The sequence below is a fragment of the Chenopodium quinoa genome, unplaced genomic scaffold, assembly GCF_001683475.1.
Source record: "Chenopodium quinoa cultivar QQ74 unplaced genomic scaffold, ASM168347v1, whole genome shotgun sequence".
In the NCBI taxonomy this organism is placed as follows: domain Eukaryota; kingdom Viridiplantae; phylum Streptophyta; class Magnoliopsida; order Caryophyllales; family Amaranthaceae; genus Chenopodium; species Chenopodium quinoa.
Genome location: NW_018745454.1, coordinates 6,534,454 through 6,550,483, shown reverse-complemented (window position 1 = coordinate 6,550,483; position 16,030 = coordinate 6,534,454). Strand labels below are relative to the sequence as shown.

General features: G+C 36.2%; 1 protein-coding gene across 1 annotated transcript; it reads right to left on the bottom strand.

Annotated features, from left to right (window-relative positions):
* Positions 1-531: 531 nt before the first annotated feature.
* LOC110714065 (transmembrane protein 50 homolog) lies at positions 532-14,848 on the bottom strand. Its single transcript, XM_021892529.1, has 4 exons — positions 14,597-14,848; positions 14,409-14,496; positions 13,163-13,315; positions 532-950 (listed from the first exon to the last, which is right to left on the bottom strand). The coding sequence occupies exons 1-4, from the start codon at positions 14,727-14,729 to the stop codon at positions 917-919; spliced, it is 408 nt and encodes a 135-aa protein (XP_021748221.1). The 5' UTR covers positions 14,730-14,848; the 3' UTR covers positions 532-916.
* Positions 14,849-16,030: the final 1,182 nt, after the last annotated feature.

The following is a 16,030-nucleotide window of genomic DNA, read 5'->3' as shown; positions in this document are numbered from 1 at the left end:
AAGATCTATTCATTCAGTACATTAAATTTAAACAGGCCCTAAAAAAAATAATAAATAAAAAAAACTAACATCTTTGTAATTTTTAATGTCCTCTATCTAGCTTGTAAATACGTTAATTTTACTTAATGCACTGTAAATGTCATGACACACAATTTTCAACACGACAATTTCCATGAAGTATGAAGAAATAACCCTTATGAGTATATTCAAAATATAGTATAAACATACTTGCTTTTCTAGTTAGTATTTACATAGTAGTACTTTATACAAATGCTTTGTTCGCGATTTTTAAGTGGAACGATAGAGTAGAGGGAAATAACTTAATACAAATTACACTTGTCTTTTTCTCAATTCAAAAAGCACATGTAATGATTGTAATCTTCTCTCTCATGCATTTAGATACTTCAAATCTGTAGCAAAATTTTTGCCTAGCCAAGTAATTGAATTCCTTTGGATTAAATAGCTGTTCACGATGAAAGGATAAAGAAGTAAAGAACAATCCTTAAAACTATAAATGACACTATCGTAAGATCATCTTACAATGCCACATTTAATTTATGATAGTACGACATTAATTGAATAGAGGCGATACACAAGCAAGCAGGTTTGTTAGCGACTGATATACAATTATAAAGTTTAAAGATTACACGTCGAGGCTCAAAAACACATAAGACATAACAATTATCCCAAGTTTCCAACCACCTACTTGATGAGACAGCTTCAGAACATAAGAATGAGGAAATTTTCAGAAATCAATGCTAACATACAGAGTTGCACTCAATTCTGTGAGGCAAATCATTGTTGCTCACGACAAGTAGCATATTACAGACATATACACAAGGTCAACTACTTTACTGCACATTCAAGTAAAAGTAAATTATACAAAAGTCTTAAAGCTCCTTCAATGTGTATCCAGCTACTCGGAATGAGAAGTCCAATAGATCAGCCCACTGTCAAAAAAAGTGTAAATTTGTGAGCAAATTAAAAACTTAATAGGTTGAATGTACCCAGCAAATGGCAGATATCCAAATGGCATACAAACCCTGCTAGGTGCAAGAGCAAGCATGGTAAAAGTATATATTGGAGTTTGGAGTGTTGATCCTCCAAAGCTTTATCACGGTGGGATTACAAAAGTTCAAAATCAGTGTCTCAGGAAAGTTGTAGATTCATAGCAATGGGAATGTGAACATTGATAGGACAGACAGTCATGCAGTTACTAGAGCAAGGATTCAAGCAGGCAGTATAGTAGCCAGAACACAGGCACATATACCCAAAAGTCAAATGGACTTACGACTACTAGAGCAATTAAATTGGAGTATGCAAATTGAATAAGACCTTGTTTGTTTTCTTATATATTTACTTCCTGAAACCACCTTAAGAAAATACAGGGTTTCCCCAATTATCAAATAACTCATTGTTCCTTTATAAATATATATAACAGAGACATAAATCCATACAAAAACAACAATAATAAACAACAACAAATCTTTAGTCCCAAAACGATTTAAGGTCGGCTAACAAGAATTGTAATAAGGAACCGTACGATATAGAGGCATAAAGCCATATAACAAGAATATCATGTTTCTCCTAGGAGCAACGTTGTCCATTCCAAGTTTCCAAATTCTCTTTTCTAACACAAAATTTATTGACCTAAAGGAAAATTAAAAAGATAAGCACAGCAAAGTTCCAAATTAATGACTTGCTTGAGAGAAGGGAAGCAAGTCCCTATAGCCTATAAGCCGTATAGGGCAAGATAATTTTTTTTAAGTCACGAACCAACCCTAGGAACAAAGAGTTTCCCATGCCAAGGTGTGAGCCAAAGGCACACAGACATCAAACACCAAGGTACTTGATGCTTAGGGTGATTATAGATTAATTTTCATGAGAATATTTAGTACTCTCCTTCTCATGTTACTCTACAATAAAGGTGATTATTTTCCTTCATAGACATCTTTATATGTGTGTTATGGTTTCAAACCATAACTCATTCATGGTACTTCATAGACATCTTTATAGGTGTGTTATGGTTTCAAACCACCTTATATGACCCTGGAAGTCACCCCACGTATTTAGTTCAGTATATGAAAAAATGTCAAAAAATGACCCGAAATCGTGTATTATATAACCTACAATTTTGGACAATTTTTCACTTTTTTAGACCCGGAAACAAAAATTGTCGAGATGCTTCCCATGGACCCTAATACCCCCTGGAAGTCCTTTTGGCAAGGTAAAACCATCCAATATACCTTCAAACTGTCAATTTACCCGTTTACAACTTCCACCGATTTCATAAACTCGAGGCTACCATGGACATTTATAGCAACATATAGTGATCATATATGGTTCCAAACGACATTATATGACCCTATGATGTATCCCCTAGAATCCTGAGACTTTTCAACACCGGGTCCCAAAACCTCCAAAATTGGCCAAAAAAACGTGTATTATAGCCTTCAATTTGCAAATTTTTAACTTTTATGGACCCGGAAATAAAAATTGGCGAGAAGCTACCTATAGACCTTAATACCCACTGGGTGTACAATTGGGTGGGTGGAACCATCTAATTTACCTTTAAGCATCCAATTTACCAGTTTCCGTACCGCCCATTGTATTGACTATAGGCTTCCACGGGGCATTTATGTATCCGACTTATAGTTGCACATGGGTCACAACAACATCATATGACCTCGGGAAGCATCCCGTATAAGGGTCCAAACAAAATCATAGTATACACAACTGTAGATAGTACTTCAAGAATGTATTCTAGATTGCTAGGCAAATAAGAGTAGAATGGAATTACCGAATGATGGGAGCAACCTTATCCAAAGAAATGAGAAGAGGGTTGTGGAGTTTACAACAACCCCTAATACTTGAGGCTTCTTACATATGAAAATAATGAAATGTAATAAGGCAAAAGAAGATGAACAGGGGCACATAGGGTTATGGAGCAGACTAAGAAATTTTGTGCAAGTGATGCAATAAGCACAAGGGCAGGTGTTATGATGTCTTGAGGGTTATGTTACATGGACTCGGTTACCCATGTTCGACATGGGTACGTGTCCAATTGTCCGACTCGGCAATTAACGAAAAATTTCCATGATTTTGAACTTAAAGTGTGTTCCAAGCATCAAATCCATGTTTGAGTGTCAAGGGTCCGACATGGGTACTTTAGAAGTTTAGTGACATCATTATATTTAAAAAGTTCAAAATAGAAACATAACTCATTCTTGCTATTTCATAGACATCTTTATAGGTGTGTTATGGTTTCAATCCACCTTATATGACCCCAGGAGTCACCCGACGTATTTAGTTCAGTTTTGAAAAAATGTCATAAAATGACCCGAAATCGTGTATTATAACATTCAATTTTGGACAATTTTTCACTATTTTAGACCCGGAAACAAAAATTGTCGAAATGCTTCCCATGGACCCTAATACACCTCGGAAGTCCTTTTGGTTAGGTAAAACTATCAAATATACCTTCAAATTGTCAATTTACCCATTTACAACTTCCACCGATTTCATAAACTCGAGGCTACCACGGACATTTTTGGCAACATATAATGATCATATATGGTTCCGAACAACATTATATGACCCTATGATGTATCGCATGGTATACCAAGACTTTTCGACACGGGGTCCCGAAACCTCCTAAATTGGCCAAAAAACGTGTATTATAGCCTTCAATTTTGCAAATTTTCGACTTTTTTGGACCTGGAAATAAAAATTGGCGAGAAGCTACCTATAGACCTTAATACCCACTGGGTGTACAATTGGGTGGGTGGAACCATCTAATTTACCTTTAAGCATCCAATTTACCAGTTTCCATACCGCCCATTGTATTGACTATAGGCTTCCACGGGGCATTTATGTATCCGACTTATAGTTGCACATGGGTCACAACAACATCATATGACCTCAGGAAGCATCCAGTATAAGTGTCCAAGAAAAATCATAGTATACAGAACTGTAGATAGTATTTCAAGAATATATCCTAGATTGCTAGGCAAAGGAGAGTAGAATGGAATTACCGAATGATAGGAGCAACCTTATCCAAAGAAATGAGAAGAGGGTTATGGAGTTTACAACAACCCCTCAGACTTTGAGGCTTCATACATATGAACATATGAAATGTAATAAGGCAAAAGAAGATGAAAACAGGAACACATAATTTTGTGCAAGTGATGCATTAAGCACAAGGCAGGTGTTATGGAATATGGGTAAATGCCTTGAGTGTTATGTTACATGGACTCGGTTGCCCATGTCCGACATGGGTACGTGTCCAATTATCCGACTCGGCAATTAACGAAAAAGTTCCATGATTTTGAACTTAAAGTGAAGGTTCCAAGCATCAAATCCATGTTAGAATGCCGAGGGTCCGACATGGGTATTTTTTGTGACATGATTATATTCCAAAATTTCAAAATAGAAACATAACTCATTCTTGCTACTTCAAATACATCCTTATAGATGTGTTATGGTTTTAAACCACCTTATATGACCCCGAGAGTCATCCCACGTATTTAGTTCAGTTTTGAAAAAATGTTTGACCCGAAATCGTGTATTATAATTTTTCACTGTTTTAGACCCGAAAACAAAAATTGTCGAGATGCTTCCCATGGACCCTAATACACCCCGGAAGTCCTTTTGACTGGGTAAACTATCCAATATACCTTCAAACTGTCAATTTACCAGTTTACAACTTCCACAGATTTCATAAACTCGAGGCTACCACAGACAATTATGGCAACATATAATGATCATATATGGTTCCAAACGACCTTATATGACCCTATGATGTATCGCCTGGTATCACGAGACTTTTCGACACAGGGTCCCGAAACCTCCTAAATTGGCCAAAAAGAGTGTATTATAGCCTTCAATTTTGCAAATTTTTAACTTATTGGACCCGGAAATAGAAATTGGCGAGAAGCTATCTATAGACCCTAATACCCACTGGATGTCCAATTGGGTGGATGGAACCATCTAATTTACCTTTAAGCATCCAATTTACCATTTTCCGTACACGCCCATTGTATTAACCATAGGCTTCCACGAGGCATTTATGTATCCGACTTATAGTTGCACATGGGTCACAACAACATCATATGACCTCGGGAAGCATCCCGTATAAGGGTCCAAACAAAATCATAATATACACAACTGTAGATTGTACTTCAAGAATGTATTCTAGATTGCTAGGCAAAGGAGAGTAGAGGAGCAACCTTATCCAAATAAACGAGCAGAGGGTTGTGGAGTTTACAACAACCCCCGAGGGACTTGAGGCTTCATATATATGAAAATATGCAACAAGCACAAGGGTAGGTGTTATGGATATGGGTAAATGTCTCGAGGGTTATGTTAAATGGACACGGTTACCCATCTCCGACATGGGTACGTGTCCAATTTTCAACCTCAGTAATTAATGAAAAAGTTCCATGATTTTAAACTTAAAGTGAAGGTTCCAAGCATCAAATCCATGTCCGAGTGTCGAGGGTCCGACATGGGTACTTTTGTGACATCATTATATTACAAAATTTCAAAATAGAAACATAACTCATTGTTGCTACTTCATAGACATCTTTATAGATGTGTTATGGTTTCAAACCACCTTATATGACCCCAGGAGTCAACCCACGTATTTAGTCCAGTTTTGAAAAAATGTCATAAAATGACCCGAAATCGTGTATTATAACATTCAATTTTGGACAATTTTTCACTGTTTTAGACCCGGAAACAAAAATTGTCGAGATGCTTCCCATGGACCCTAATACACCCCGGAAGTCCTTTTGGTTAGGTAAAACCATCAAATATACCTTCAAACTGTCAATTTACCCGTTTACAACTTCCACCAATTTCATAAACTCGAGGCTACCTCGGACATTTTTGGCAACATATAATGATCATATATGGTTCAAAACTACATTATATGACCCTATGATGTATCCCTTAGTATCCCGAGACTTTTCGACACCGGGTACCGAAACTTCCTAAATTGGCCAAAAACCGTGTATTATAGCCTTCCATTATGCAAAATTTTAACTTTTTTGGACCCGGAAATAAAAATTGGCGAGAAGCTACTTATAGACCCTAATACCCAGTGGGTGTGCAATTGGGTGGGTGGAACCATCTAATTCACCTTTAAGCATCCAATTTACCAATTTCCGTACACGCCGATTGTATTGACTATAGGCTTCCACAGGGCATTAATGTATCCGACTTATAGTTGCACATGGGTCACAACAACATCATATGACCTCCGGAAGCATCCCCTATAAGGGTCCAAACAAAATCATAGTATATACAATTGTAGATAGTACTTTTAAGAATGTATTCTAGATTGCTAGGCATAGGAGAGTAGAATGGAATTACCGAATGATGGGAGAAACCTTATCCAAAGAAATGAGAAAGGGTTATGAAGTTTACAACATCCCTTGATATTTGAGGCTTCAAACATATGAAAATATGAAATGTAATAAGGCAAAAGATGATGAATAGGATATAATAGGGTTACGAAGCAGACTAAGAGATTTTGTGCAAGTGATGCAACAAGCACAAGGTCAGGTGTTATGGAATATGGGTAAATGTCTTGAGTGTTATGTTACATAGACTCGGTTACCCATGTCCGACATGCGTACGTGTCCAATTGTCTGACTCGACAATTAATGAAAAAATTCAATGATTTTGAACTTAAAGTGAAGGTTCCAAGCATCAAATCCATGTTCGAGTGTCCAGGGTCCGACATGGGTGCTTTAGTTACATCATTATATTCTAAAATTTCAAAATAAAACATAACTCATTCTTGCTACTTTATAGACATCTTTATAGGTGTGTTATGATTTCAAACAACCTTATATGACCCCGGGAGTCACCCAACGTATTTAGTTAAGTTTTGAAAAAATGTCAAAAAATGACCTGAAATCGTGTATTAGCCTTCAATTTTGGACAATATTTTACAGTTTTAGACCCAGAAACAAAAATTGTCGAGATGCTTCCCATGGACCCTAATACACCACGGAAGTCCTTTTGATTGGGTAAAACCATCCAATATACCTTCAAACTGTCTATTTACCCGTTTACAACTTCCACCGATTTCATAAACTCGAGGCTACCACAGACATTTATGGCAACATATAATGATCATATATGGTTCCAAACGACATTATATGACCCTATGATGTATCCCCTGGTATCCCGAGACTTTTCGACATCGGGTACCGAAACCTCCTAAATTGGCCAAAAAGCGTGTATTATATAGCCTTCAATTTTGCAAATTTTTGAGTTTTTCGGACCCGGAAATAAAAATTGGCGAGAAACTACCAATAGAACCTAATACCCAAAGGGTGTCCAATTGGGTGGGTGGAACCATCTAATTCACCTTTAAGCATCCAATTTACCAGTTTCCGTACACGCCCATTGCATTGACTATAGGCTTCCATGGGGCATTTATGTATCAAACTAATAGTTGCACATGGTTCACAACAACATCATATGACCTCGGGAAGCATCCCGTATAAGGGTGCAAACAAAATCTTAGTATACTCAACTGTAGATAGTACTTTCAAGAATGTATTCTAGATTGCTAGGCATAGGAGAGTAGAATGGAACTACCGAATGATGGGAGCAACCTTATCCAAAGAAATGAGAAGAGGGTTGTGGAGTTTACAACATCCCTTGAGATTTGAGGCTTCATACATATGAAAATATGAAATGTAATAAGGCAAAAGAAGATGAACAGGATATAATAGGGTTACGAAGCAGACTAAGAGATTTTGTGCAAGTGATGCAACAAGCACAAGGGCTGGTGTTATGGAATATGGGTAAATGTTTTGAGGGTTATGTTACAAGGACTCGGTTACCCATGTCCGACATGGGTACGTGTCCAATTGTCTGACTCGACAATTAATGATAAAATTCCATGATTTTAAACTTAAAGCGAAGGTTCCAAGCATCAAATCCATGTTCGAGTGTCCAAGGTCCGACATGGGTGCTTTAGTTACATCATTATATTCTAAAATTTCAAAATAAAACATAACTCATTCTTGCTACTTCATAGACATCTTTATAGGTGGGTTATGGTTTCAAACCACCTATATGACCCCGGGAGTCACCCAACGTATTTAGTTAAGTTTTGAAAAAATGTAAAAAAATGACCTGAAATCGTGTATTATAGCCTTCAATTTTGGACAATATTTTACAGTTTTAGACCCGGAAACAAAAATTGTCGAGATGCTTCCCATGGACCCTAATACACCACGGAAGTCCTTTTGATTGGGTAAAACCATCCAATATACCTTCAAACTGTCAATTTACCCGTTTACAACTTGCACCGATTTCAAAAACTCGAGGCTACCACAGACATCTATGGCAACATATAATGATCATATATGATTCCAAACGACATTATATGACCCTATGATGTATCGCCTGGTATCAAGAGACTTTTTGACACGGGGTCCCGAAACCTCCTAACTAGGCCAAAAAGCGTGTATAATAGCCTACAATTTTGCAAATTTTTGACTTTTTTGGACCCGGAAATAAAAATTGGCGAGAAGCTACCTATAGACCCTAATACCCAGTGGGTGTGCAATTGGGTGGGTGGAACCATCTAATTCACCTTTAAGCATCCAATTTACCAATTTCCGTACACGCCGATTGTATTGACTATAGGCTTCCAAGGGGAATTTATGTATCCGACTTATAGTTGCACATGGGTCACAACAATATCATATGACCTCGGGAAGCATCCCGTATAAGGGTCCAAACAAAATCATAGTATACACAACTGTAGATAGTACTTCAAGAATGTATTCTAGATTGCTAGGCAAATAAGAGTAGAATGGAATTACCGAATGATGGGAGCAACCTTATCCAAAGAAATGAGAAGAGGGTTGTGGAGTTTACAACAACCCCTAATACTTGAGGCTTCTTACATATGAAAATAATGAAATGTAATAAGGCAAAAGAAGATGAAAACAGGAGCACATAGGGTTATGGAGCAGACTAAGAAATTTTATGCAATTGATGCAACAAGCACAAGCACAAGGGCAGGTGTTATGGAATATGAGTAAATTCTTGAGGGTTATGTTACATGAACTCGGTTACCTATGTCCGACATGGGTACGTGTCCAATTGTCCGACTCGACAATTAATGAAAAAATTCCAATATTTTGATCATAAAGTGAAGGTTCCAAGCATCAAATCCATGTTTGAGTGTCCAGTGTCCAACATGGGTGCTTTAGTGACATCATTATGTTCTAAAATTTAAAAATATAAACATAACTCATTTTTGCTACTTTATACACATCTTTATAGGTGTGTTATGGTTTCAAACCACCTTATATGACCCCGTGAGTCACCATACGTGTTTAGTTCAGTTTTGAAAAAATGTAAAAAAATGACCCGAAATCGTGTATAGCCTTCAATTTTGGACAATTTTTCACTTTTTTAGACCCGGAAACAAAAATTGTCGGGATGCTTCCCATAGACCCTAATACACCCTGGAAGTCCTTTTGGTAGGGTAAAACTATCCAATATACCTTCAAACTGTCAATGTACCTGTTTACAACTTCCACTGATTTCATAAACTCGAGGCTACCACGGACATTTATGGCTACATATAATGATCATAATGGTTCCAAAGGACATTATATGACCCTATGATGTATCGCCTGGTATCTCGAGACTTTTCGACACAAAGTCCCCAAACCTCCTAAATTGGCCAAAAAGCGTGTATAATAAGCCTTCAATTTTGCAAATTTTTGACTTTTTTGGATCGGGAAATAAAAATTGGCGAGAAGCTACCTATAGACCCTAATACCTAGAGGGTGTCCAATTGGGTGGGTAGAACCATCTAATTTTTCTTTAAGCATCCAATTTACCAGTTTCCGTACACGCCTATTGTATTGACTATAGGCTTCCACGGGGCATTTATATATCCGACTTATAGTTGCACATGGGTCACAACAACATCACATGACCTCGGGAAGCATGTCGTATAAGGGTCCAAACAAAATAATAATATACACAACTGTAGATTGTACTTCAAGAATGTATTCTAGATTGCTAGGCAAAGGAGAGTAGAATGGAATTACCGAATGATGGGAGCAACCTTATCCAAAAGAATGAGAAGAGGGTTGTGGAGTTTACAACAACCCCTTAGACTTGAGGTTTCATACATATGAAAATATGCAACAAGCACAAGCGCAGGTGTTATGGAATATGGGTAAATGTGTCGAGGGTTATGTTACATGGACTCGGTTACGGGTTACCCATGTCCGACATGGGTACGTGTCCAATTTTCCAACTCGGTAATTAATGAAAAAGTTCCATGATTTTGAACTTAAAGTGAAGGTTCCAAGCATCAAATCCATGTTCGAGTGTCAAGGGTTCGACATGGGTACTTTAGTGACATCATTATATTTCAAAATTTCAAAATAGAAACATAACTCATTCTTGCTACTTCATAGACATCTTTATAGGTGTGGTATGGTTTCAAACCACCTTATATGACCCCGGGAGTCACCCCACGTATTTAGTTCAGTTTTGAAAAAATGTCAAAAAATGACCCGAAATCGTGTATTATACCCTTTAATTTTGGACAATTTTTCATTGTTTTAGACCCGGAAACAAAAATTGTCGAGATGCTTCCCATGGACCCTAATACACCCCGAAAGTCCTTTTGGTTGGGTAAAACCATCCAATATACCTTCAAACTGTTAATTTACCCGTTTATAACTTCCACCGATTTCATAAACTCGAGGCTACCACGGATATTTATGGCAACATATAATGATCATATATGGTTCCAAACGACATTATATGACTCTATGATGTATCGCTTGGTATCTCGAGACTTTTCAACACCGGGTCCTAAAACCTCTTAAATTGGCCAAAAAAGCGTGTATTATAGCCTTCAATTTTTCCATTTTTTGACTTTTTTGGACCCTGAAATAAAAATTGCCGAGAAGCTACCTATAGACCCTAATACACTCCGAGAGTCCAATTGGGTGAGTGGAACCATCCAATTTGCCTTTAAGCATCCAATTTACCGGTTTCCGTACACGCCTCTTGTAATGACTATAGGCTTCCACATGGCTTTTATGAAGCCGACTTATAGTTGTATATTGTTCCAAACAACATCATTTGACCTCGGAATGCATCCCGTATGAGAAGAGGGTTGTGGAGTTTACATCAACCCCTGAGACTTGAGGCTTCATACATATGAAAATGTGAAATGAAATAAGGCAAAATAAGATGAACCGGAGCACATAGGGTTATGGAGCAGACTAAGAAATTTGGTGCAAAAAAATAAGAGAGTTTCCTATAATATTTTATGGAAGATTTTGTGCCTAGAAAAGGTCACCTACAAATCTACAATGAATTATAGGTTATTTATAGAGTAATCAATCTTGGGTTTTGTTGGTCTATGCAGGAGCTTCCTATTGAAGACAATTGATTAGTATTCACTAGTCCCTCAAGATGAATCTACAATAATGACTGCTATCCTTCAAAACAGAATTTGATTACGCAATTTTAAGATAAACATCATATTTAATCTAACAATATGAAATGCGACTTAACCTCGGATGTTAAGAGCTGACACAATTGATTAACAAAACAGAAGATGAACAGTCTACTATATTTAAATAAAAAGGAAAAAAAAAGGAAAAACATATTAAGAAAAAGGTCCTATTTATGACAGTGCCTTTGTAAGAGGATATCAACTTGAGTATGAGTCTAGCAAGTTATGTTGAGCTGCCAAATCATTCTGGGATTTAACATAACACACCCTCCCCCACCCCCCTCTTTACAAACACTCGCACAGAGACACACACACACACACACACACACACACACTACATGAATTGAGGGCAAATACTTTTGTCAACCATTCGATGAACTAATATACAACCCTCCACATCACATTGAGATTTTCTCTAACTCGAGAACTTTACCAAAAAAAAATGTCTGATGCACATATTGCAGCATGTCTATCAGGGTAATGCTCACTAAGTGTGACCATCTGAAGTTTCTTGAGTATCAAGGAGACTTCTATGCAATTTTGTTGGGAATCACCACGGTCTGCTAAATGAGGTTACAGGGTGGGCTTGAAAACAATTGGAGTACTAGACATATGTCAAATAATGATCACATACTTCACATTATAAGCACATGCTCTCCCTTCAATTCCCTCCCACCTCCACTGGAATAATTTTTCTATTCCCCTCCCACCTCCATTAGTATATTACATTATATGCACACGCTCTCACTTCAACCCCCCTCTCACCTCCAATGATCATATTTTTCTCTATTGAAAATTCTATTAGAAATCTAATGCATGACTGACTATACCTAAGGCAATCAGTTCCCTTAGTCAATGGCTCTTCAGAGCATGTTTCTTCTGATTTTCTTCTGATTTCAATTGAGGTTACCCCCAATTGAAAAGATCACATGAGAGAAATAATTCTCTTAACATGACCTTCAAACAAGTGATATGACTCATATGACAAAACAATGTTTGCAAAGAATTTGGGAACCTTTCATACAGCATTAACTGAGCAGAGGGTTCTTGATCATGAAAGGTAATTGACAAGAGTTATCAATCTTGATTTTTAAATAATCTATGACCTTATGCTACTATCTAAATGCTATGATGCTCATACCCAGATATGGGTATTGGTATCAGGTAAAACCAAGAGTCAGCATACTCTTAATGAAGTTGAAAGGCCCCCTCTTAAAAATAAAATAAAATAAAATAAAAAGGTCTCTCAGGGCATCCATTATAAGTATCTAAACTTTATGGATCTTAAACAGTTCCTCATGAAACTAAACTTCTAAAGCTCAAAACATTTTGTTATTCCATGACAAAGCACCTCATTCTTGACTCAACTCAAATCATTCAGCTCTTATCTTGTTAATACACTTGGCTAGAGAGATCAATTCCTTCATACCAATTATTCAAATTCCACAACCTAATAGCTGTTATAAGGTCTTGATAAAAAAAAGAAAGCAACTAAGTTCCACATGACGTATTTGGTTTGGAAGGAAGAGACCGAAGAGTGTACAACAATATGAGAAAGGTTATAATCACTTTAAATAATGGGACATCCATACTGAGTAAAATGCACTTAATTTAACATTAAAAAATAATACTGACCTGATTAGCACAAATACACACTGCAGGACACCAGCAACCCCTGTCCATGTTGATGGTCCGGAAGACACCAAGGCATCTTGTATAAGTAACCCAACTGATGCCGCAAGAGATACAAAAGATACAACATAAGCTAGGAAAAGCCAAAGCTTCAATCTGTAATAACATTCAGTAGAAGATATCAGCATATTATAATCATTGTTGTTTAGCAGCAAAGTTAAAATCCAATTTCACATGCAAGCAGTAGTTCTACAGACTACAGTATCCTGTCAAACAATAGCTGACAAGAACACTTATCATAAGCAAACTAGAGAGTGGTATGGAAGGAAAGGCTCACTAAAAGAGTGTTTTGAACCACTCAATTCATTTCTCTTCTATAACTCACATTTCCTATTTCCTTAGTTTTTTTAATACTTGCAACACTTTCCTAAAATGCAACGCACAATAATTAGAAGGTTTTTTGGGTGAAAAGTTGTCATATTACCTTTATTTAAAACTCACAATCCAATTAATACGTAGAAGTTAGTAATACTCCAAACAATCTCTCAACCCCATTTTAAGTGTATTAAATAATGTGAGCCATACTTTTCTTAAATATTGTGAAAAAGTGTGTAGTGCAAGTATTAAAAAAGAGAGGATGTATTTCCTTTTTATTCCGACCCCTATCATATGTGTTGCTTTATAAAAGACTACTCATATAACTCCCCTACACTGCAAGATTGCATGCTACCCTCTCAGTATCTATATCTACATCACTACCATGATTGACTATACCTGTATACCATCCTAGACCAGCCCATAAAAACAATGTATTCATTTGCAAGCAAAGTAAACTTAATCAAACCTCCCTGATCACTATCAAATGGAACATCACCACAATCACTGTCTACACAATGCCTATCCATGATCAAACAAGGAGAGTTTCCAGGATGGTGATAAGATAAAGCAGTAACACTGAAACCAAAAAAGATGTCACCTTTCCAAGCACAGCTAATAGCCTAATATGCGGATAACATCATATGACCACAACAAATAATTCTAATGTATGATCAAAGTAAAAACTGGATCCAAGCATTTATACATAAAGGCAAATAATATACTCGAAGGAACAATTAAATCATCAAATCAAAAACTTTAGCTTAAAATTTTTACTGCATTACAATAAGAATAACAATCAATCAAAATCCTAAAATTAATCGAATTGCAAACAAAAAACAAAAGTCAGAAGCAGTATTTCAAAAAAGCAGACCTCCACTCGCCTTCATCGTAAGGGGAGTAATCAATATCCTCTTTCCTGACACAATTGAACATCAAAGCAGCCAAAGATGCAAAAATCCCTAATTAAGAAAAGGCAGAAACCCTAAAATCAGTAATTGTTGAAAGAGAGAGAAAAAAAGCGAGGAGAGAGAAAATGAAGAGAGAGAATGGATGGAAAACCAGGAAGATAGTGGACGAAGGAGACGGCGATGGAACTGCAAACGACGGCGTCGACCCAAAACCACCAACCCGCCCCGAATACGGCGCCGGCGATACCCGGCCCGAATATCGCCAGTAGCTCCGGTATATCCATTCTTTTTTCTTTTTTCTTTTCGTTCTTTTTTTGTTTTTTTCTAGTGATTGGTTTTGTTTTTGTAATTTTGTTGCACTGGAAGAGTGTGGAAGTTGAGAATGATAATAATTCTAGCCCGCCCAAAATACAATGTCAACTTTTTTTTTTTTTTTTTTTTTTTTGAAATACAATTCAAGGGTTATGCCATGGGTTATTGTTGATTCCAATTTTATAGTTTTGGGAAAAAGAATTACGGAATAATTACTTTATCTTATAGAGAGAATAGATATTAATAATTAAAGGATAAAGTGGTCATAAATAAGGTGTAGAGATTTTGCGAGATAGAATTTTTCGTAAAAGTGATTACTCCAAACTTAGTTACACATGACGCTAGCTTAGGACGATGAAGTAGCGGAATAAAAAATAAAATAAATAAATTAATTAGTGGTTATTTGGTTCATATAGGAATTAGAAAGTAGAAGTTCCCAAAATCAAATTACTAAAATTTAGTACTTATCAGTGAGAATTTGCACCTATTTCCTACATTTTTGAGAATTTACAATTCCCAAAAAGTTTCACTTCCTCCGTTACATCAAATCTATGTCAACCAAATAACACACCTAACAAGTCTCACTTCCTATCTTATTTTATGTCAATCAAACAAAGCCCCTAAAGTAAATGCTCAAAGGCATTTAGACATAATATCCTCCAACACATAAATAAAGTGAGACGATTATCAACACTTGACATTTTGATTATAATATGTTCAACAAAACCATACTAAAGCCCAAACTCAATAATCATATAACATGGGTTTTATCTTAGGCTAAGTCATTGAAATTTTATAGAAAAAAAATATGTTTTTAGGTGATATTGGAATTAGTATAATCACCTTGCAAGATCACAATTTGTTTCCTAGTCTTGTGGGCTAAACGTTTAAACAAAATTACCATATTATTAACATTTATATACTTATTTATATGTTGAAAAATTATTTATATAGCCAAGGGAAATTATCAATATATGTATTATTATTAAATAAAAGTAACAACTAATTTAGGTATTACTTAAAGTCTAATCTAATACGATTATTTTCAGTTCAGTTCAGTTCAGTGCAGCTCTAATAAGTTCAATTCAGTTCAACTCTAATAAATTCAGTTCAGTTCAACTCTAACAAGTTCAGTTTAGTTCATTTCATTTCAGCTCCTAATTTCCTTCTCTTAAAAATATTCAGTTTAGTTCAGCTCTAATAAGTTCAATTTAGTTCTAATAAATTCAGTTCAATTCAGCTCACTTCAGTCAATCAGAATAAGCCCTTATAC

Excerpts from the sequence above, each read along its gene's own strand:
- LOC110714065 (XM_021892529.1), bottom strand. The coding sequence starts at position 14,729 with ATGGATATACCGGAGCTACTGGCGATATTCGGGCCGGGTATCGCCGGC. Across the intron at positions 14,497-14,596 it reads CTTCGTCCACTATCTTCCTG|GGATTTTTGCATCTTTGGCT; the intron begins GTTTTCCATCCA and ends TTTCTTAATTAG. Across the intron at positions 951-13,162 it reads TGTGTATTTGTGCTAATCAG|TGGGCTGATCTATTGGACTT; the intron begins GTCAGTATTATT and ends TTTTTTTGACAG.